The sequence below is a fragment of the Salvia miltiorrhiza genome, chromosome 8, assembly GCF_028751815.1.
Source record: "Salvia miltiorrhiza cultivar Shanhuang (shh) chromosome 8, IMPLAD_Smil_shh, whole genome shotgun sequence".
Taxonomy (NCBI): Eukaryota; Viridiplantae; Streptophyta; class Magnoliopsida; order Lamiales; family Lamiaceae; genus Salvia; species Salvia miltiorrhiza.
In genome coordinates this window covers 17,676,063-17,698,678 of record NC_080394.1, presented here as the reverse complement: position 1 = coordinate 17,698,678, position 22,616 = coordinate 17,676,063, and the positions used below count along the sequence as shown (strand labels likewise).

General features: G+C 38.3%; 1 protein-coding gene across 2 annotated transcripts; it reads left to right on the top strand.

Annotated features, from left to right (window-relative positions):
- Window positions 1-332: 332 nt before the first annotated feature.
- On the top strand, window positions 333-3,664 carry LOC131001607 (uncharacterized). 2 transcript variants are annotated; one of them, XM_057928129.1, is made up of 12 exons: window positions 333-448; window positions 519-572; window positions 655-771; window positions 845-964; window positions 1,042-1,348; window positions 1,430-1,582; window positions 1,676-1,873; window positions 2,172-2,313; window positions 2,389-2,545; window positions 2,667-2,783; window positions 3,087-3,216; window positions 3,306-3,611. In XM_057928129.1, the coding sequence occupies exons 2-12, from the start codon at window positions 541-543 to the stop codon at window positions 3,540-3,542; spliced, it is 1,710 nt and encodes a 569-aa protein (XP_057784112.1). In that variant the 5' UTR covers window positions 333-448; window positions 519-540; the 3' UTR covers window positions 3,543-3,611. The 2 variants fall into 2 exon arrangements, with proteins under 2 accessions (XP_057784112.1, XP_057784111.1); XM_057928128.1 differs by lacking the exon at window positions 333-448 and having other exon boundaries at window positions 524-572; window positions 3,306-3,664.
- The last annotated feature ends 18,952 nt before the right edge of the window (window positions 3,665-22,616 follow it).

Here is a 22,616-nt window from a genome sequence, read left to right as displayed (position 1 = left end):
ATATACATGTTGCACAATACTTATTTAGTGTGGCACTGGCATTTCTTATTTAACATGCACCATAATTAAGTTTGACGTGGTAATTACTGATCTTATTGATTAATTCGATTTTACTACCAATCAGAATTCAAACCAAACTTATTGCTAATAGGACTAGTTGAATAATCACATGATATTCGATTGATAGAAATGACGTCAATTAGTATTAAAAATTTATATGCAAAAATTAGAATTTAATGAAAATTCAGTAATTTATAGGTAATTAAACGCTTTAAAAAAGACAAATAAAGTTTGGAAAATTAAATTGTAGTGGAACATTTGGGCAGGTGGAAATAGATAATGGCATTGTAAAACTAAGCATAACAAATCCAGGGGGGCTGATTAAAGGAGTAGCATACGGAGGAGTTGAAAATGTCCTGGAAGAACAGTTTGATGATTCAGATCGAGGGTGAGTCCATCTAAAATTGTACTTCATTCATATCTTACTGATTCTCATTCCATCAATTTCTACGATTTAGGTATTGGGATATTACCTGGAGAATGCCTAAGATCAGCATGAGTTCTTTCGACAAGTAATCTTATATATACAACTTTATTTTCATTACATTAAACCAAATTATGAGTTTGTATGATTTTGTTGTGATGGCGGCGCAGGCTGGAAAGTTCAAGTTTCAGTATAATAACACAGAGTGCAGAGGTGATCGAAGTTTCATTCGCAACGAAATGGAATCCGTCGCGCCACAACGTGGTTCCACTCAACATAGACAAGAGGCGAGGCGAGGCATGCCCTAAATTAATCAAGTGTATTGGTAGGATTCTTGTAATGTAGTGATTTGTTGTGCAGGTTTATAATGCTGCGTGGTGTCTCCGGTTTCTACTCGTACGCGATATTCGAGCACATGAAGGGATGGCCTGCTCTGAAAATTGATGAAGCAAGAATTGCATTCAAGCTTCAAGAAAACATGTATGTGATGATGATACACAATTCATCAAGCTAGCTTGTAATGACAAATTAAGTAACGGAAATGAGGAATGAACTAGGTTTGAATACATGGCAATCTCAGACGACAAGCAAAGGATTATGCCAAAGGATGCAGATAGGAAATCGGGACAGCAACTTGGATATCCAGAAGCAGTATTATTGACGAATCCAAAGAATCCAAGCCTCAAAGGAGAGGTAGACGACAAGTACCAGTACTCGTGTGACAACAAGGATAGCCACTTGCACGGCTGGATCAGCTCGTGGCCCCACCTCGGCTTCTGGCTCATAACGCCAAGTGATGAGTTTCGAGCCGGTGGTCCCATCAAAACAGACCTCACATCCCACGTCGGCTCTACTTCTTTAGCTGTCAGTGGCAGTGCTTCTTTAACTCAACCCTTAATTGTTGCTTCACACACTTTGCACTCAAATTTGCTTATGCTAATACAGATATTCTTTAGCACACATTATGCTGGTCCAAATTTTGGAGTAAAATTGGACGTTGGGGAGACATGGAAAAAGGTTTTAGGTCCAGTTTTCATATACCTTAACTCAGGGTCAGATAATAACCCTAATACCCTCTGGCAAGATGCAAAAAGACAGGTCATTTTGAAGCCCTACCTCTAAAGTTGTTGATTCTCTTCCAAAATTTGACTCATCAACTATGAATATATGCATGTTTTGTAATAAAATCAGATGTACACAGAAATGAAGAAATGGCCATATGATTTTCCATCTTCAGAGGACTACCCTAATGCAAAACAACGAGGACAAATCCGCGGCCGCTTATTGGTAAGCGATAAGTACGCCACTACTTCTCCTACAGTCGCAAGATCAGCTTATGTTGGATTGGCTCCACCTGGACCTGTCGGATCTTGGCAAGATGATTCCAAGGTAAAACTTATCAATTTAAGAACACGTACACAAATTAAATTATATCATATTTTTACTAAATGATTCTTGTCTTATAGTAAAATAAATAAAACCAAAATATATAGACATATTAAATTACTAAATAATCCTTAGAAATTAAAAGTAAGGATATAAAAAGTATATCAACAAATATGCATGATCTCATTTTGTATAAAAATATAAAAATAGACACTTTTGCAATAGTAATAGACCTTGGTTTCTTTTTAAGTTTAATTTTATTTTCACAATCTCATATATTTCTTTAATTACATTAATTCAGGGCTATCAATTTTGGACACGGACCGATAAAAATGGGGTGTTCAGCATCAGAGGAGTTCGTGCAGGCATCTACAATTTATACGGTTGGGTTCCGGGTGTCATCGGCGACTTCAGACGTGACGGCGATGTTGTGATCAAGCCAGGTAGGTATTTATGATGTGTATAGATACAACAACACACAATTTATTAGTTTAATTAGCTTCGTGATGTTGTTGCAGGAAGTGAAGTTGAACTCGGTGACGTTGTGTACCAACCTCTGAGAAATGGGCCGACGCTGTGGGAAATCGGGATCCCTGATCGCACTGCCGCCGAGTTCTTCATACCCGATCCGTCGCCGCGCTATTTGAACAAGCTATTTCTCAACGGGAAAGAAAAGTAAGTTAATTTCTTATACACTTGAACTTGTCACTTGCACCTCTCTCTCTCTCTATAAGCTAGCTCGATCAAAGGTACTACTAATTGATATTTATATTTTGGTTGATCTGGATGAATCCAGGTACAGACAATACGGTTTATGGGATAGGTACACTGAAATATATCCTGGAAATGATCTTTCGTACATAGTTGGACAGAGCGACTACAGACGAGATTGGTTTTTCGCGCATGTTAGCAGGTACTCTTATCTACTTTTAGTTCCGATATATTATTATATTGTTTGTGAAAATTTGTGTTGAGCGGATCTAAATATGTCGTAATTTTTTTATATATATTGTTTGAATTGAATGTCAAAATTGGTCGATGGGACTAAATATGTTGGTATCACAATGTTTGAGGGGTGAAGACTCGTGTTGTATCCTTAAGCGATGATCATATATAGCAACCTATTTGGCATTTGGGCAAAATTCCTATTCCTCCATCCCCTCTATCATTACATACTTTACATTTGACATCAAACTTTTCTCATAATACTTTACAGGAAATCAGAAAAAAATACTTATGTAGCAACAACGTGGAAACTATCATTCAATCTTAAAAATCGCGTGGCCAGAACAGGAAACTACACACTGAGGATTGCCCTTGCATCTGCTACCATCGCCGAATTGCAAGTATGCATGAATCTATTCTATTAACTTAAGTAGTGGTTTCATCACTTCAATTCAAACAAGTATTTTTTGTTTTTTGGGTGGATTGGTAGGTAAGAATCAACAATCCAGACAGTAAGTCCCATTTTACGACAGGGGTGATAGGTAGGGACAATGCAATAGCAAGACATGGGATTCATGGAAGATACTGGCTCTACAGTGTAAATTTATGGGAAAAACTGATTATCGATGGAACCAACACAATCTATCTCCGCCAATCAAAAGCCGACAATCCTTTCACCGGACTTATGTATGATTATATTCGCCTCGAGGGGCCATCTCCTGGATGATGGATGTCTCAATTCTATATACCTAACATTACAAATTTACACTAAAGTATCTTTTCATTTTTTATTTTTTCTTAAGCTGGTACTTTTCATTTATTAATTTAACATTTTTTGTATTTATAGTTATTCCTGCGTTTTTAATTGATGAAGTCCATAGCCAAAATTATAATTAAACAGCCACTTTACTTGGTGGAAGTAAAATGCTAGTACTAATTTAATACTCCTACGTTTCAGATATCACCAACAATGGTACCAGTTATCGCTCAAGAATATGACAAAGAAATTCAAGTAATATTTCATTAGAATCCGAACGATGAATAAAATCGGATTAAACGAATAGTGTATCCACGATAATTAACAAAAAAAATATGACAAAGAAATTCAAGTAATATTTCATTAGAATCCGAACGACGAATAAAATCGGATTAAACGAATAGTGTATCCACGATAATTAACAAAAAAAATTAATATAAATTATATTGTAAAGTGATATCTAGTCAAATTTCGACGGGTAACACACTAGTAAATATATAATCAATATCTGCCTAACTCTTCAGTTAAGTCTGACTTTGAAAAATTGATGTCGTTTTTGCCATGATTTTTGCAATAAGGAGTATTACTTTCGCTAATTTGTGAATTTAATCAAATTATTTATGTTGAGTTTCATCTAACAACGTTCGACTTAATTTTGCTAAACGTCATCTTCATCTTATTAAAATGAACCGGAATTAAAATTGGCGAAAATTTTATGGCACATAGGAGTATATAATTACCAAAATTATGCTAAAATAACAATACTAGAAAGTCTAGAATCGACGAAATAGACCACTCAAACAAAAGTTTTGACTTTTTCGGCTATTGGATTTGGGTATGTATACTACTTCTTTCGCTCCTAAAAAATATGTGTAAATTATCGTTTTGGAACGTATTTTAAAAATATTATTCTGTATTTTTGGACACAATTCTACTTACTAAGATGAGACTCATTTTTCCACCCATGCTAACATTTATTAAAATCACGCCACCAAAAATACCACATGTTTTTCGGAGACAAAAGGCGTATAATATTCTAAAAGAAATACACAAAATATTACATAAAAGATATATATGCCTCCCAAATTCTAAAAGAAATACACAAAATATTACATAAAAGATATATACGCCTCCCAAAATCATTTTTTGAATAATTATTCCCTATATTACAAGTATATGGGAGAAAAAGAAAACAGAAAGCTTGCTAGTACAAATAGAAAAGAAAAATCTTCGGAGAGCAGTGTCAGTCATATTAATGAGGAAAATATAACCTAGATCAAGTTTTCAATAATTGAATTATAATAAATAAATAAATAAAATTAAGAAGGCACGTACAAAATGGAGGAAATTAAAGCTCTAAAAGAAAAATCGAAGGTTAATAAATCGATCGAAGGTTAAAAATATTTGTACTTATTATTGTAGGCAATTAAATTTGTCGTCGAATTAAATCGTGCCACGTGTAAATTCATGAATTAAATATTCAATTATATTTTCTATTTTATTAAATGGGATTTTATTCCTAATTAAATAGATATATATGATTAATATTTAATAAAATGAATTAATGGGCTTATTGGCCACTTAAGGCCCTAAGGCCCATGCATGAAGGCCCAAAGCCCATAAAGCCCACGAAGCCCATCTCTAAAATCTATAAATAGAGGTGTTGGGAGCTCATAAATGACAACGTGAAGGAGTGGAAGATCGAAGAGCACAAAGAATTCTCTCTAGTATCACAAGTAGAAGAGGCGGAGAATTGGAGAGTTCAAGTATTCTTCCAAGCATTCAAGTATCTTGAAGAATTCTATCTAACGTTCAAGTCTCCTTCAAATCTTCAATCGTTTGAGTATTCAAAGCTTCAAGTATCCTTCGAATCTTCAAGTATTTGAGCGTTCAAATCTTCAAGTGTCTTCAAGAATTCTATCAAGTCTTCAAGTATTCTCCAAGTATCTTCAAGTGATCAAACCTTCAAATCTTCAAGTGATCAAGGCGTTCTTACAAATTCCAAGAACGATCTTCTTCAAATCAAATCAACCAAGTCCCAAAGCTTCAAGGCGTTCTTACAAATTCTAAGGACGTTCTTCAAATCAAATCAAATCAAGTTCGAAAGCTTCAAGGCGTTCTTACAAAATTCTAAGGACGTTCTTCAAATCAAATCAAATCAAGTTCGAAAGCTTCAAGGCGTTCTTACAAAATTCTAAGGACGTTCTTCTCAAATCAAATCAAGTTCAACGTTCAATCCAAAATCATGACTTAAGTCCTTTGGATTGGCGTCATCAAAACAAGTATTTCAAGAACCTTCGAGTTTGTTCAAGAATCAAATGGAAGAGAAGAATCAGAGGATTAACTAGAGATTGCAACCCGCATAAATCTATCTATCAAATTCTATCAAATTACCTTTGTAACGCATTTTGTATTTTATCAAATTAAAATACAAAAATTTGTGTTTACAAATTTTGGTTGAAATACAAAAAATTTGTGTTTACAAATTTTGGCACGCCCGGTGGGACATCTCTACCTCTCATCTCTACTCTTCACCAAAAAATCTTGAACTATGTCTACTCAATCAAATGCAGCTGCTCCAGCTTCATCCAAAGCTTCTTCGGCAAACGTTGGTATGATCACGCGAAGCAAATCGAAATCATTGCAAGGAGTGTCCAAGCCGATCTTTCATCTTCCATCTATCCATGAAGAAGATGACAACTTTGAGAGAAGCTTCACATTCCCCACTGAAAATTATCAACTCCATGCAAGTGTCATGATGACAAACACTTCCACCATGGAGGAACAACTCTTGAACTTGACAAAGATGGTTGAATCTCTAACCAAGCACATCCAAGAGCAAGATGCCCAGATTGCAAAGCTCAAAGGAGAAAAAGGAGATTCAAGCCACGCCAACAACGATAGGGAAGGCGAAGAAAGCGAAGAAGATGGAGAGAATAACAATGAAGAAATCTCCAAAGACAAATCAAAGAGTGATGGAAAAAGGCCTTCAGGAAAAGACATTCTCTTCTCGTCTGGTGGCCTCATTCCCATTGACCAACTCAAAGAGTTCATCGAAGCAACCATGAAGAGTAACAATACTGGAAACTCAAAATCATCATTGATCTACTCCAAGCCATATACACGGCAGATCGACAACTTGAGGATGCCTCTTGGTTATCAGCCCCCCAAATTCCAACAATTTGATGGCCAAGGAAATCCGAGACAACACGTGGCTCATTTCATTGAAACATGCAACAACGCTGGTACTTATGGAGATCATTTGGTCAAACAGTTTGTTCGCTCATTGAAAGGTAATGCCTTTGATTGGTACACCGACTTAGAATCAAACTCAATTGATAGTTGGGAACAACTGGAGCATGAGTTCCTCAACCGCTTCTATAGCACTAGAAGAACTGTCAGCATGGTGGAGCTCACAAGTTCGCGTCAATTCAAAGAAGAGCCAGTCATTGACTACATCAACCGATGGAGAAACCTTTGTCTCAACTGCAAGGACCGATTGTCTGAATCATCTGCCATCGAAATGTGTATTCAAGGGATGCATTGGGGCTTGCAATACATCTTGCGAGGAATCCAGCCTAGAACATTCGAAGAACTTGCTACAAGAGCTCATGATATGGAGTTGAGCATGATGACAAGTGGGATCGAAGAACCACCCATCCGAGAACCTCGCAAATTCAAGCCAGAATTCAAGAAAGGAAGCAAACCGTCCGATGAAACACCAAAGAAAGAATCCATGGCGATTAAGGCAACTTCGGTGAAATTCTTAAAGAGAGAAGCTGGACAAGAAGGCAACCAGAACTCTTCCCGAGACTTGGGGCAAAGAAGACCTACCTTGAAAGAAATGCAACAAAAACGATACCCTTTCTTAGACTCTGATGTTTCAGGAATTTTTGATGACCTGCTCAAAGAAAAGCTTATCGAGTTGCCAGAAATAAAGCGACCAAATGAAGCAGGGAGGACAGACGATCCAAATTACTGCAAATACCATCGTCTGGTTGGGCACCCCATACATGATTGCTTCATCTTCAAAGACAGGGTCATGAGGTTAGCTCGAGAAGGGAAAATATCTCTTGAAGAAGATGATACTGCTGTAAATATGGTCTCCACCGACTTGAATGACATAATAGAAGGTATTGGAGCTCTGTATGATACATCCAATCAAGTAGATGAAGAACCTGAGCTAAATTTGGATGAAGATGATGATGCATTGGCAATCACATTCTCCAATGAAGACTTGCAGCTTGGATCTGAACCTCATAACAGGCCATTGTTCGTGAGTTGTTATACACATGAGCAGAAGGTCAATCGAATTCTCATCGATGGAGGCTCGGCGGTCAATATTTTGCCACTAAGGACTTTGAAGCAATTGGGAATCCAAGTAGATGAGCTGTCAAAAAGTCGATTGATGATCCAAGGTTTCAATCATGAAGGGCAAAGAGCTCTTGGAACTATAAGGTTGCGATTGCTGATGCAGGACATGGATTCGACAGCGTTGCTTCATGTTATCGATGCCAAGACGTCCTATAATATGCTTCTGGGTCGACCATGGCTTCATGAAAATGGTGTTGTTCCTTCTACATTGCACCAATGCTTCAAATACTATCAAAATGGCACCATAAGAAAAGTGGTTGGTGATCACAAACCTTTCACAGAAGCAGAGTCACATTTCGCCGATGCTCAATTCTATTTGGGAAGAACTAAAGCAACAATGGTGGAAAGGGATGTACCACAGGAGGAGTCAGGATCCCGACAAGAGAAAGAATCTCGCCCAGAGATGGAAGGTTTCACCATCCCTTTGACTAAGATTGATGCCAAAAAGCCTATTCCCCAGCCACTCAAAGATTTTGTCCGACCAAAGCAAAGTGGCGCCACAGAACATGGAGATCTCTTAGACAAAGAACTCTCAAAACACTTTGGTCCGAAGGCATACAAACTCCTTGTGAATGCTGGATATAATCCCCAAGAAAGCTCCACGTCAAGGTCTCATTTGGAAAAGACTGATAACGCAGGCCAAAACTCCAAAGCAGGTTTGGGATATACAGTGCAAAGCCCCATTCGAATTGCCATCAAGAGAGCCACTGCTAACTATGCTAGCACCAAGCAAATCCTGGAATCTTCAAGCAATCGGAGAACCCAAAGGGTTTCTATTTTCAATAGGATGGGTAGAAGAGAAGCTCAACGAGTATCTGTCTTTAAAAGACTTGGCAAAGGCAAATCATGGAGACGAAGCAAGACAAAAGGGAGTGATGAACTGCACATAACAGAGAAATGGAGAAGTTTGATCCCTCCTCGAATGAAAAGATACACCACTTTGATTATGTCATGTGGGAAAAAAATGAAAGCTCAAATGAAGACCACCATCTTCACACGAGATGCCATAGATCAAGAAGATAGAGAAAGTGTGGCTTCCTCTTACTACACTACTAATAGTGCTAGTAATCTAGTTCCTCTTCCTCATACTACTCAAAGTCAAGTGCGTCGTGAAATTGCAAGTCTCGTTAGAAGTGGCGTTATCACAACAAGCGTTGCAGAGAATATAGCCTTCATACGCCAGAGAAATGAAAGCATAAAGACGTGTTTTGATTGCAAAGATCCTCGCCGAAAAGACGAAGACGTTGTCACAGCAAACCATATCACCTCCTGCGAGAAAATGGTCGTTGGAGAAGAGAATTCGCACTTGAGCCCCAAAGAACTGGAAACTCTGGATGAAGAGAGACTAGAAGTCCAGCAAAATTGGAATACTATCAAACTCTTCCTTCAAGATCCTTCAACAAAGCAGTGCGAGCGCCCTCTTTTCAAATTGGAGACATGGCCCTCGCTGCAAGGAGGCCAATTGTTATCACTCTCAAAGAAAAGTTCTTGAAGTACTACTATCCTTGAAGGGTGGTAGAAGTTGAAGCATGTACATATGTATATAGTTCCAAAAAAAAAAAAAATAGAAAAGCCAAAAAAAAAAATGAAAAGCAGAAAAGCCAAAAAATGAGTCAGATGAAGAAAAACAACAAAATGGAGTGTATGAAGACAGCTCCTTGACGCACGAGCCTAAACTACATGTTACTCCTGGCCCGCATGAGTATAAACTATGCACGGCACCCAATCTCAAACACATGTTGATCCTATGAACTACGTTTTGACTTGATCCCTTTCAAAAGGGTACGTAGGCAGCTTAGATAATTTCTAGATTCAATCATGAATTGTGTTTGACTCTTTTCAATTTATATCATCAAAGTTATGATTTAAGTTGATTATGTGAAGCCGAATATGTCTCAAATTGGGAAGAAAATCAAGCCATCAAAAGAAGCACAAGCATTTGGAGAAGATGTTAAAATATCCATCACAAACCAAATAAGAATCATCAAGAAAGAAATGATAGAAACTGCGGTTTGCACCAATACTAAACAAATGGGTCTTGATCCTCCAGAGTTCTCTGAGCAGAGATCAAAAGTGACTCTGAAGTCTTCAAAATTCCGCAGCATTTCCTCATCAACATGTGCAACTTTATGTTTATCAAAATCTCTTTTGAATTCTGGGATTGCACCTCGGACAATATGAAAGGAGGCACTATCTTGCTTGAAGGACAACGTCATCTCTGTCTTCCACCTCTCTATCATAGCAAGCACTTCCTTGATCAAAGCAATTCGGACGATGGCTTCATTCTCCTTGGCTTAAGCATCAAGAAGAAAATACTCAATCTTCTCGAGCCGTTGTGCAGAATTCTCCCAACTTCGTGAGATGCCAAACATAACAACAACCTCGCTCAAACCAGATTCAAACAATCCCAGGCCTGAGCGCACCCAAGACCTGTCAAAGAATTGAGTCATCTGGCATTGAGGTCGGCTATGCATCGACAAATTCACTTCTCTCCAAGCTAAAGTTGAATGCGCTCGTGGAGTTGAAACACATGTTCGCCAAACATAATAGAACACCATTGAGTCATCTAGCCTGCTCGAATGCGCGCAAAGAGAAAATGTAACCAGCAATCTTCAAAGGTTGGACTCACAATGGCCCAGATCCGAGCGCACCCGAAATCTGATTAAAAGCCAATTGAGCCACCTGAAGTGCAAAGTAAACATCACTCAAATAAAGTCTTAGATGGGCTGCTGCCAGATTTTTGGATGAACTCTCTGAGGATGGTCTTTAGTCGGGCTGATGGAGATGTCAAGACTGAAAGAAAGAAGACAATAGATTTCGAACTTTGCAAATACTCAAAGCATCTCGTTTGGGACAAAATCCGCCATGAAGTTGATTAATGAGACTATGCCAATCTTTAACACAAGCTTCCAAGCTCCCATTGCCATCAACTGCAAGAAAAATAAACAATATTCAAAATTGGGGTTGACTTAAAAAAAAAAAAAAAAAAAAAAAAAAAAGGGAAGAAGAGGAAGAAGGAAGAAATCAGCGTGTGCGCCATCAGAGAAGTATTCAGCTTATTAATAATTTTGGGCCAAGTTTTATTGGTGAAAGATTAACTTAAAAGGCCCAACATAATCATTTTCTCTAAAAATCCGACCAAACTCCTTCTTTTAAGAAAAGCCCACAAGCCTCAATCTCTCTTTCTTTCTCTCTCTCTTAGTTAACACACACACCAACAGTCCGCCCCTCTTCAGCCAAAACCCGCCGTCGCGGCTCCCTTCGACGAGGAAGCCGTCGACCGGCCTCCATCTCCCACACACTTCCGCCACTCAACAACACGAACCAGATCTCACTCTCTCTCAGCCCTCAAAGTTCAAATCGGAAATTCCCCGCTAGGCCCTTCCTCCTCCGGCGAGATTGCCGCTCAAATCGGTCGGCGCGACCTTGTCTGCTCCTCTCTCCCCCTTCACCTCTTAAATGAACCCTCAGAAAACGCACCATCAAGAGCCCTAATTTCTCCTCCACCAGAAATCGTCACTGACGCCGTCACTGAGCGACCGGCAAGCGGGGCCGCTGCTGCCGCTGTTTCCGAGGTCCGCCGCGCCTTTGCTTTGGCACCGCGAACAACCCTGATTCGACCTTCAGCGGGGTCGTCTCTGTCTCTCAAACGCTGTTGGTGCTCTCTGGTCCGATGGAATCAAGGCGGTCGCCCTCCTCCTTGTTTAAAGGAACAGGAGAAGCTATGAAAGAATGGAGGAGATTAAGCTGAACTTACATATCCGAAACTTGGCAGCTGGAAAATACTCCCTTTGATTGTTTGGTGAACAAAGACTGGATAAGGGAGTTTGTTTGTTTAAAGGAGAGAACAGGCGGCTCCGTTGCTGGCCGAAGAGAAGCAGCAGTGGTCACAGCCATCTGGAGATGCCGATTGCCGAGGAGCCTAAAATCACCAAGAAACAGAGATTGATTTCCGACTACTGCTACGCCCGCTGAGAAGAAGCTGGAGACCGCTACAAAGCCGAAGCCAAATACCACCACCGCGCTCCAAGCCCGTTTCAGTAGCTGCCGCAAGGCTCCACCGTCGTCTCTCGCCTTCGGCACCACGCGGTTCGTTGCCGTTCGCTGCTGCCAAAGACCGGCGAGTAAGTTGCCTGGAGTCTCCGATGTCGCAACTTGTCCCGGCACACTCACGACGATGCTCGATGCTTCTCCGCCTAACCAAAACCAATCCAGCAGAAGAAGCCAAAGCCGCGGTCATGATATTATTTGATGAAATACAGCAGCGATAACAAGCATGGGATGAAGTTTTAAGACTTGGCAAAACGCAGCAGCAATAAGCATACAATGAAGGTTTCTTGCCGATACTTGGATAGTAAAATATCAAATTTTGATGAATGAAAAGCTCACAAATATAGTAGAAGCATACTATACACAAAGTTAAAAGGGAGCATGTCATGCATGATCTAAAGTTGAAAGGAGGATCAGAGGTTGCAAGAGAATTTTACTTCGAAGCCTCTACTGCAAAGCTCGATCTCTCCTTTTCGCCGGAACTATGGGACAGCACACCTCGTCGGCACTCGGCGAAATCAGCAAGGATTCAACAACTATGGCTCAATCCCTCGACTGCCAAAGCTCGATCTCTCCCCTTTCGCCGGAACTACGGGACAGCACACATTGTCGCCGGTGCCCAGTTGCAGAAATCGTAAGAACGAAAGCTGGGACAACAGCGTCCCTATAACCCCACTCTTTCTGCCTCGCTACTGCTATTGCTACATGAACTGCTATTGCTACCATGGCTGCCGTTTTTGGATGGCATTTGAGTTCCAAGATGAGGAAATTGAAGTAATGGCAGGTGGTGGTAGCTCAAGAAAGAAGCTAATGTAAGAAAAGAAAGAACAAGGAGAGTGGCTGTTATATTCTAAGAGAAGAAAACCATGATGATTGTGTGAATGAAACTGATCACAGAAGCACTCCTATTTATAGGCAAGGGAAAGTTCTCACATAGCTAGCAGTGGTGCAAATGATAGCTGGCAATAGCTGAGCATGGTACATTTGTGCGCATGAATTAAAAGTTGTTGCAAAGAAAAATGGTGGTACAAAAATGGTGGAGTTCCAGCTGTACACGAAGAAAAAAAAACAAAACTCCAGTTGTATCAAAGAGTAAAGCACCCCAGCTGTTTCTATAGTTTTCTGCAGAGGCTCCATGGCCCTATTTTCGCAGACTTTGATATGCCTAAAGAGGCAAAGTTGTTGCAAAGAAAAATGGTGGTACAAGAAATGGCGTGAAATAGAAAGCAAAGCATTAAATGAAAGGAGTCGAGTAGGCAAATTGCTGAGGAGCTTTTCTGATTCCATTTAATAAACTCCATGGTACATGCATGCAGAAAAAGAGACTCAAAATGTCGGATACTATGGGGCTCAAGTTGCATTTATCAAATTAAGAAGGCATATGGTTAGTAGAATAAGTATGGCTTGATCCTTCTTGTGGTGGCGCCACGTGTAAAGAGGGTTTGATTAGTTTTGTGAATGGTATCAGTAAGCTTGGAAAGAAATAGAAGTGGGCATGCATGGCTTGGTTTAAGATGTGTTGTTGGCTGTTGCCAACATGAACATGCTGTGGCAAGTTCTTATATTGTTATTTAAAAAAAAAAAAAAAAAAAAAAACGGCAAATCCTACAATTTGGTTGGACGGAACTTTTGTCTACTAGTTGAGAGGTTGATTAAGAGAAATTTTATTTCTCTAAACCAATAAAGAAAATGGGCCTGATGTCTAAAAGCCCAATTTGTTGGCCTACTTAAATTCTATGAGTAGGATCGGCCTCGTATCAATGTTGCAAAAAAAAAAAAAAAAAAAAAAATCAAATTCAAATTCAAATTGAAGAACTCCTAAATACGAGTATAAACTATTTAAAATTCCAAAATCCAATTCAAGAACTCCTAAATACGAGTATAAACTATTTAAAATTCAAGTTCAAATTGAAGCACTCCTAAATACGAGTATAAACTATTTAAAATTCCAAAATTCAATTCAAGAACTCCTAAATACGAGTATAAACTATTTGCAAATTCAAATTCAAATTGAAGAACTCCTAAATACGAGTATAAACTATTTACAAAATTCAAAGAAATTGAAGAACTCCTAAATACGAGTATAAACTATTTATAAATCCAAAGAAATTCAAGCACTCCTAAATACGAGTATAAACTATTTACAAAATTCAAAGAAATTCAAGCACTCCTAAATACGAGTATAAACTATTTACAAAGTTCAAGAAATTCAAAGAACTCCTAAATACGAGTATAAACTATTTATAAATCCAAAGAAATTCAAGCACTCCTAAATACGAGTATAAACTATTTACAAAATTCAAAGAAATTGAAGAACTCCTAAATACGAGTATAAACTATTTGAAAATTCAAAAAAAAATTAAATTCAAGTCAAGAACTCCTCGATAAGAGTTTAAACTATCAAGATATATTTCGAGACTCGTCTATTACCAAAGACATTTCGTCCATAAACAAGTCTCGATGGGGCAATTTGTAGGCAATTAAATTTGTCGTCGAATTAAATCGTGCCACGTGTAAATTCATGAATTAAATATTCAATTATATTTTCTATTTTATTAAATGGGATTTTATTCCTAATTAAATAGATATATATGATTAATATTTAATAAAATGAATTAATGGGCTTATTGGCCACTTAAGGCCCTAAGGCCCATGCATGAAGGCCCAAAGCCCATAAAGCCCACGAAGCCCATCACTAAAATCTATAAATAGAGGTGTTGGGAGCTCATAAATGACAACGTGAAGGAGTGGAAGATCGAAGAGCACAAAGAATTCTCTCTAGTATCACAAGTAGAAGAGGCGGAGAATTGGAGAGTTCAAGTATTCTTCCAAGCATTCAAGTATCTTGAAGAATTCTATCTAACGTTCAAGTCTCCTTCAAATCTTCAATCGTTTGAGTATTCAAAGCTTCAAGTATCCTTCGAATCTTCAAGTATTTGAGCGTTCAAATCTTCAAGTGTCTTCAAGAATTCTATCAAGTCTTCAAGTATTCTCCAAGTATCTTCAAGTGATCAAACCTTCAAATCTTCAAGTGATCAAGGCGTTCTTACAAATTCCAAGAACGATCTTCTTCAAATCAAATCAACCAAGTCCCAAAGCTTCAAGGCGTTCTTACAAATTCTAAGGACGTTCTTCAAATCAAATCAAATCAAGTTCGAAAGCTTCAAGGCGTTCTTACAAAATTCTAAGGACGTTCTTCAAATCAAATCAAATCAAGTTCGAAAGCTTCAAGGCGTTCTTACAAAATTCTAAGGACGTTCTTCTCAAATCAAATCAAGTTCAACGTTCAATCCAAAATCATGACTTAAGTCCTTTGGATTGGCGTCATCAAAACAAGTATTTCAAGAACCTTCGAGTTTGTTCAAGAATCAAATGGAAGAGAAGAATCAGAGGATTAACTAGAGATTGCAACCCGCATAAATCTATCTATCAAATTCTATCAAATTACCTTTGTAACGCATTTTGTATTTTATCAAATTGAAATACAAAAATTTGTGTTTACAAATTTTGGTTGAAATACAAAAAATTTGTGTTTACAATTATTTACATAGATTTAAGGCTTTAAATTGTTTAACTCGTCATCGAACAAACCCCAATATGGCTCATGTATAACAATAGAGACTCAAAATATAGCTTTGATCCGAGACCTGAGGTTGAATCCTTCGTCGCGCAATCTTTGAATTTCTTCATTTATTTATATAATTTGTAATATATATATAGCTTTGACCCGTAAATTTTTTAGTAATTATATATAGACTATATATTGGTTTAGTTTGGTCTTATTGCGCTTTCAAATTTTATAAATAAAAACCAAAACAAAAATTTCGATAATTAAAATCGCAGCAACCAGACATTTATCAAAAAAATATTCTCGGCCTTATTTGAAATTATTCCATTTATCATTAACACGCCTAAATATCGTATATATAGAATCAAGTAGTAAATCAATCACGCAGATTGCTAGAAATATATTGACAAACGCATGCAATTGGCTGACCTACCATATGACCAACACCAACCCTTTCCTTCTTTGTATCATAAATTATGGCAAGATTTAAAGTGAAGAAAATACTTCCAAAAAATTATATTGGCGGACAAGAAAAGTTAAAAAGAACTATAAATTAGCATGTTCAGAAAAGGCAAAGAATCAAGCCATTCTTGTGGGGTACAAAGCAAGAAACAGGAATAAGAAATTAAAAAGGAACAGCAAAATTGTTTATAGGCTCTTTTTTTGCGAAGAATTATGATGAAATAGAGCTTCTTCTGTGTCCCGTTCCTAGAGATTCATATACGAGGTAATCGTTGAATGTTCATGCACTACTATATATATATATATTATTGCAGCATTCATGCACTTCTATGACTAAACACTAAGATTATTGAGAATATTGGTGGGACGGACGTATACAAGAAAATTTTGAATTTTTAGGACAATTTTAAATAGACATAGATAGATAGAGACAATTTCAGTCGTTAGATTTAATCCGTCGCAAAAGTGAAACACGACTACATTACAGTATGTGTTGTTAGTTGGGGACTATTGTAAGTGTTCCGTCTTTAATTCGGTTGCTAAAAATGTGTTTTTTTGTAGTGAATTAAATTATATGGACATAGAAATGTAGATGTTTTTCGCATTCTTCAGGCTTCCATTTTAATTTCTTTTTCGAGGAAACATATATATTAATAACTACCACTATAGCTAATTGAGATTAATTTGTGTAGTTCGATTTTCTTTTTTCAATAGGAAACGTGTATAGTTATTGAGTTCTGCAACTACTAAAATGAAATTCTCTTGTCAACATTGATGTTTGAATAAGTGTGTGGTTTCATGTATTGTTGGGCAGCGCAGTTATTGTTCCATTTCCACACGTGATCACAAGTTAACTGAGAGAAACGAATAATTCTACTTAATTTTGTACAGCATCGCAGCTGGTGAATATGGACATCAAGAGTCGAAAGTGCTTATTATTCATGGGATGGTTTGGTGTCATGTTTTCTTTCTTCTTCTTCACCACCACAATTCATTCACACAGGTTAGAACGCTTGCAATGGCCAGATCGATCACTTCAATAAACATATATGTAGTTTTGCATTAGTATATATATATAGTCTGTTTTAAGGGGCCTATTTTTCCCCAGAGATTTTCTAATCCATTTTATTAAATAAGACTAATAATACTATAGAAAATTGAAGTGCACTGAGAAGCATGATTAATAAAATTGGAGCATAAATAAAAAGAGGAAATGACTTTTCTTCAAATATATGTATATATTTGAACTAGAGATAAAATTCATAAAAACTCTTAAGATTTACTATAAAGAAAGATTTTGTAAGTAATCTAAACAATCATGTGACCTGCCACATCCATTTGTCTTCGTTCTCATGTTAGTCACAAATATTTTGGTCAAATTTGCATCTGATTTAACTTTTAGATGAATCAGTGTCACGGATATAACAATGTCACTCTTTTGTTGTTTGAAATGTTGGTGTTTGTATTTGATGTTGATGGTTCACTGATGAGCTTCATTCCATAAACACATTGTCAAGTACTAAAATGATATCAGTGATCAAAAAAGAAATTAGAATTATAAAAGTAGATGGTCATTTTGTATATTGTGTCCCGTGACACACAAGCATTACAGATCCAAAACAACAAATATTGACATAAGTGATTAATCCACTGGCTAAATAAAAGACAACAACTTATGATCAAAACAGAAAGGCAAATTTGGTTTTGGATTCATGATCAAAATAGAAGATAAATAAGATTTTTGAGTAAAAATAAGTAGAGATGTAAAGGTTATATATACTACCATATCTCGTGAATGCAGGCTGATTCAAAGCAATGAAACCTCATCTTCTCCACTCCAGCTGCATGTTTCGCCTAACAATGTAAGCTTCTGGAATAAATATATACTCCATTTTCTAGGTCTACATTTTCGAATCAAAACCAAGAATTAATCAAATCAAGTCAACTTCAATTCAGGTGGAGATAGAGAACGGCATTGTCAAACTGAGGCTGATAAATCCGACGGGCCAGATCTCTGGCGTGTCGTACAATGGCGTCGACAACATCCTCGAACCTGAGTTTAAGGAATCACAAAGAGGGTCTGTCTGAATTTCTGCTTCCTTAATTTCTTTGCTGCTTTCAACTCACCATTTTGCTATTTGTTTTCGTTGTCGATTTTGTGCCAATGTAGGTATTGGGATATAGTGTGGAACAGGCCGGAGATGGGCAAAAGTGTCACGGACCCGTAATCTCATACAATCCAAACACATAAATCTTCAACATCAAAACCAGATTTAAAAATTGTTGACACATTTTGTTTTTGCAGGCTGAGATGTTCGGAATTCAAGATCATAGCACAAACAGACGAACAAATCGAAGTTTCCTTCAGCATGACATGGAACTCCTGAAGGAACCATATTTTGATATATGATTCACGTGCCCGTGACCCATTTCGGATATCAAACGAATACATACAAAAACCATGTGCCTAAAGCAAGAGGATGAAATCTTACTTGCAAATCCGGCAATGATCGACTCCAGTGTTGATCTTCCAACTTGTTCCCACGGCAAGACTTGACGTTGGGTGGCAACGATCTTCAAGTCCTCTCTTTTTCCTAGGGAAACGCGCCGCCTCAGTTTTTGTGTTCTCACAGATTTCTCTCTATTTTACCTCACGTAACGTCACAAGTAAATTAGAATTAGGGCTGTACCTATTATTTATACTGGGTATTAAAACCCTAAATAATAAGCCCATCATCTAATTAAACTAAAACAAAGCCCAAAGGCTTAAGTGAGAAATAGATGGACGGACGCCCCATATGGAGTTAAGCCTTTATTGGGCCAAGCGGGGATCTACTAGCTTGAATAAAGTTTGGCCTCCCAGTGCTCGATTTTCCTATTCAGCCCAGAATAAAATCGAGACACAAATATTAATTTATTCCACTAGAAAATTAATATTGAATTACCTCTTTATTCTTTAGGTGAGTCGGGGCTAGTATTAGACTTAATTAATCCCCGTGTTTAAGATATCCAATATCCATTAATTAATTAATTCCTCTGACGATCAATTAATTAATTAATTAGTCGTTTAATTATAAACGACATCTCGAGTGCTACCACTTAAACTTATTATCGTATTGGAACTAATTCCACCTGCAGGGTTTAATACGATAAACTTATTAAGTTCCTCGAGAGGATATTATCATCCTGTTATTAGCAGGACACGGATCCTTATTGCAATATAATCGCATGTCAAATAATAATTGCTATCACCCAAAGTATCGAGTATATTGAGCTTCAAGAGAACTCTCACCCATGATAAATCAAAGCAATAGTCAATATATTATTCACACCGACTAATCCAACTAAGGTTAAGACTATTTAAGTCACCGAGATCTTGATTCTTAATTAGTCAGAATATAAGAATTCATCTCACTGTGATCCTGTTCAATACACGAAGGTACTAGCATAAATAAATAGCCAAGACAAACTATTTATCCATTTATGCTACAATCTAAACCAGCAACTCGTCCATAGTTGCCTCGATTGTGAACTCAATTTATATCTCAACGTTTTCCAATTATATGATCTTCTGTGATCTACAACACACCATATAATCTATAGTATGAGATAAATTGGACTATAATAGGATTATGCAATAACAATATTTCAGATAGAAGAATCACAGTGAACTAAGGAATCAATGTATACAAGCATAAAGTCTTGCTTTCAGTATACAACCCTTCAATTCTCCCACTTATACTAAAGCAAACTTTTAGTATACAATGTGACTGAAAAACTGATAATATCCTCTAGCTATTACAAAATCTCCCACTTATACTAAAGTTTAATTTAGTATAGGGAGGCCACGAACTCCAAGGCCTTCAACATGCTTGTTGAACACCGCACCAGGAAGACTCTTCGTGAAGGGATCAGCCAGATTATCAACTCCCGCAATATGCATCAAAGCTACATCACCATGCTTGACCACAGACCGAATGTAATGATACTTGCCATCAATGTGTTTCATGGATTGATGACATCTTGAATCCTTGCTATTCGCAATAGCAGCCTCGTTATCACAATAAATTGTGATGCACTTCGGCAAACTAGGAATCACATCAATCTCAGTTAGGAAGTTCCTGAGCCATACAGCCTCTTTAGCAGCTTCACAAGCAGCTACATACTCAGCTTCCATGGTAGATAGTGAATTGCATTTCTGCTTTACACTTCTCCACACAATGGCTCCACCCCCAAACTTAAACACATAGCCAGTAGTAGACCGCCTCTTGTCCTTATCACCTTGATAATCGGCGTCCACATACCCTACCGGTGTCAGATCATCGGACTGGTAAACTAGCGCATACTCCTTAGTCCGTTTAAGGTACTTGAGTATGTGCTTTACAGCAGTCCAATGAGCTTGACCTGGATTCGCCTGATATCTTGCTGCAATGCCAACGGCAAAACAGATATCAGGCCTGGTACACTGCATCGCATACATGAGACTTCCCACAGCCGAGGCATAGGGAATTATCTTCATGCTCGCTATCTCCTCAGGCGTTGTGGGACACATTGCCTTAGATAGCGGAACACCATGTCTAAAAGGTAGAAAACCTTTCTTGGCATTCTGCATGCTGAACCGCGCCAAAACAGTGTCAATGTAGGATGTTTGAGATAAACTCAACATTCTCTTAGATCGGTCACGACCAATCTTTATTCCGAGAATATATGCTGCCTCTCCCAAATCCTTCATTTGAAACTGTTGGGATAACCACTCCTTAATGCCAGACAATACATTCACATTATCGCTAATGAGAAGTATGTCGTCCACATAGAGTATAAGGAATACCAGACTCCCATCGATACAGACCCTATAAACGCAACTATCGTTGACACACTGCTCAAAACCATAAGTTTTGACCACGTCATCGAAACGTTTGTTCCAGGATCGTGAAGCTTGCTTAAGTCCATAAATGGACTTCTTGAGCTTCCACACTAGATGCTCCTCACCTTCCTTGATGAACCCCTCTGGTTGTAGCATATAGATGTCTCTATCTTCCTCAAGATACCCATTCAAGAATGCGGTCTTGACATCCATTTGCCACACCTCTAGGTTCATATGGGCAGCCATGGCCAAGAGAGCTCGAATAGACTTAAGCATGGCTACTGGCGAAAAAGTTTCCTCATAATCGATACCAGGTCGTTGAGTATAACCCTTCGCCACTAGTCTCGCTTTGAAGGCCGTAACCTTCCCGTCTGGTCCTCTCTTGCGTTTGTATACCCATTTGCAGCCAATGGCCTCACGACCAACAGGTAGCAAACATTTCTCGTATACATCCATGGCAGTTATGGATTCATATTCAGAAACCATACATGCTTCCCATTCAAGAGCATCTGGATCTGCTAGTGCTTCTGAGTAAGTCCAGGGATCTTCTTCGACAAGCCCATCATCAACTGAATCCGTAGATTCATTGACAAACGCATATCGATTGGGCAGTTTGCCCTTTGATGCCCTCTCACTGCAACGTGGCACTATTGCAGATTCAGTATCGACAGCTTGTGCATTTTCTGATGAGACTTGAGGTACTACATCTTGCACAATTGGCTGAGTTGGTTGACTTGTCGTGCCAATGTCTTTGACCTCACCGAGGATGATTTCGCTCCTACTTTTGTGGTTATTTACATAGTCCTCTTCCAAGAATCTTGCGTTAGTGCTAATAACGACTTTCTGATCCTTAGGACAATAAAAATAACCACCTTTCGTTCCTCTAGGATATCCTATGAACAGCTTTACTTCAGTTCTAGGGCTCAACTTATCGGCATCCTTGTTCAGCACGTGTGCTGGACTGCCCCAAACCCGGATGTGGTTAAGAGAAGGCTTGCGCCCTGACCACAGCTCGGACGGGGTCTTTGCAACCGACTTAGAAGGCACTAAGTTTAGAATGTAACCAGCTGTTTCTAAGGCATATCCCCAGAACGAAACAGGTAAAGTAGCGAAACTCATCATCGAACGAACCATTTCTAGAAGAGTCCTATTTCTTCTCTCTGCTACACCATTCTGTTGGGGTGTACCCGGTGTAGTCAACTGAGATGTAATCCCAGATTCTAACAAGTATGCTCTAAACTCGTTACTGAGGTATTCGCCACCGCGGTCAGATCGCAATGACTTGATACTTTTACCATGTCGCTTCTCTACTTCCGCCTTGAATGTTTGAAACTTGTCAAAACATTCAGACTTGTAGCGCAACAAGTAAATGTATCCGTACCTTGAGTAATCGTCAATGAAAGTGACAAAATACTCGTACCCTCCACGAGCTTGAGTGGACATAGGTCCGCACAAGTCAGAATGAACCAGTTCCAACACTTCTTTGGCCCTATACCCCTTTGCCTTGAAAGGCCGAGTCGTCATCTTTCCCTCTATGCAGGATTCGCAGACTGGGATTGGTTCTACTTGGAGAGACTCCAAGATACCATCGGAAACCAGTCTTTGGATCCTCCTTAGATTGATGTGACCCAATCTTAGGTGCCAAAGAAGAGTTTGGTTCTCCAGAGAAGAAGCCTTTCTCTTCTTTTGGTTTGTAGTCAAAGTATAAGCAGATGAAGAATAATCG

Coding starts and splice junctions, on each gene's coding strand:
- LOC131001607 (XM_057928128.1), top strand. CDS start 541: ATGCCTAAGATCAGCATGAGTTCTTTCGACAA. Junction 772..844: donor CCACTCAACATAGACAAGAG/GCGAGGCGAGGC, acceptor TTTGTTGTGCAG/GTTTATAATGCTGCGTGGTG. Junction 3,217..3,305: donor CTACCATCGCCGAATTGCAA/GTATGCATGAAT, acceptor GTGGATTGGTAG/GTAAGAATCAACAATCCAGA.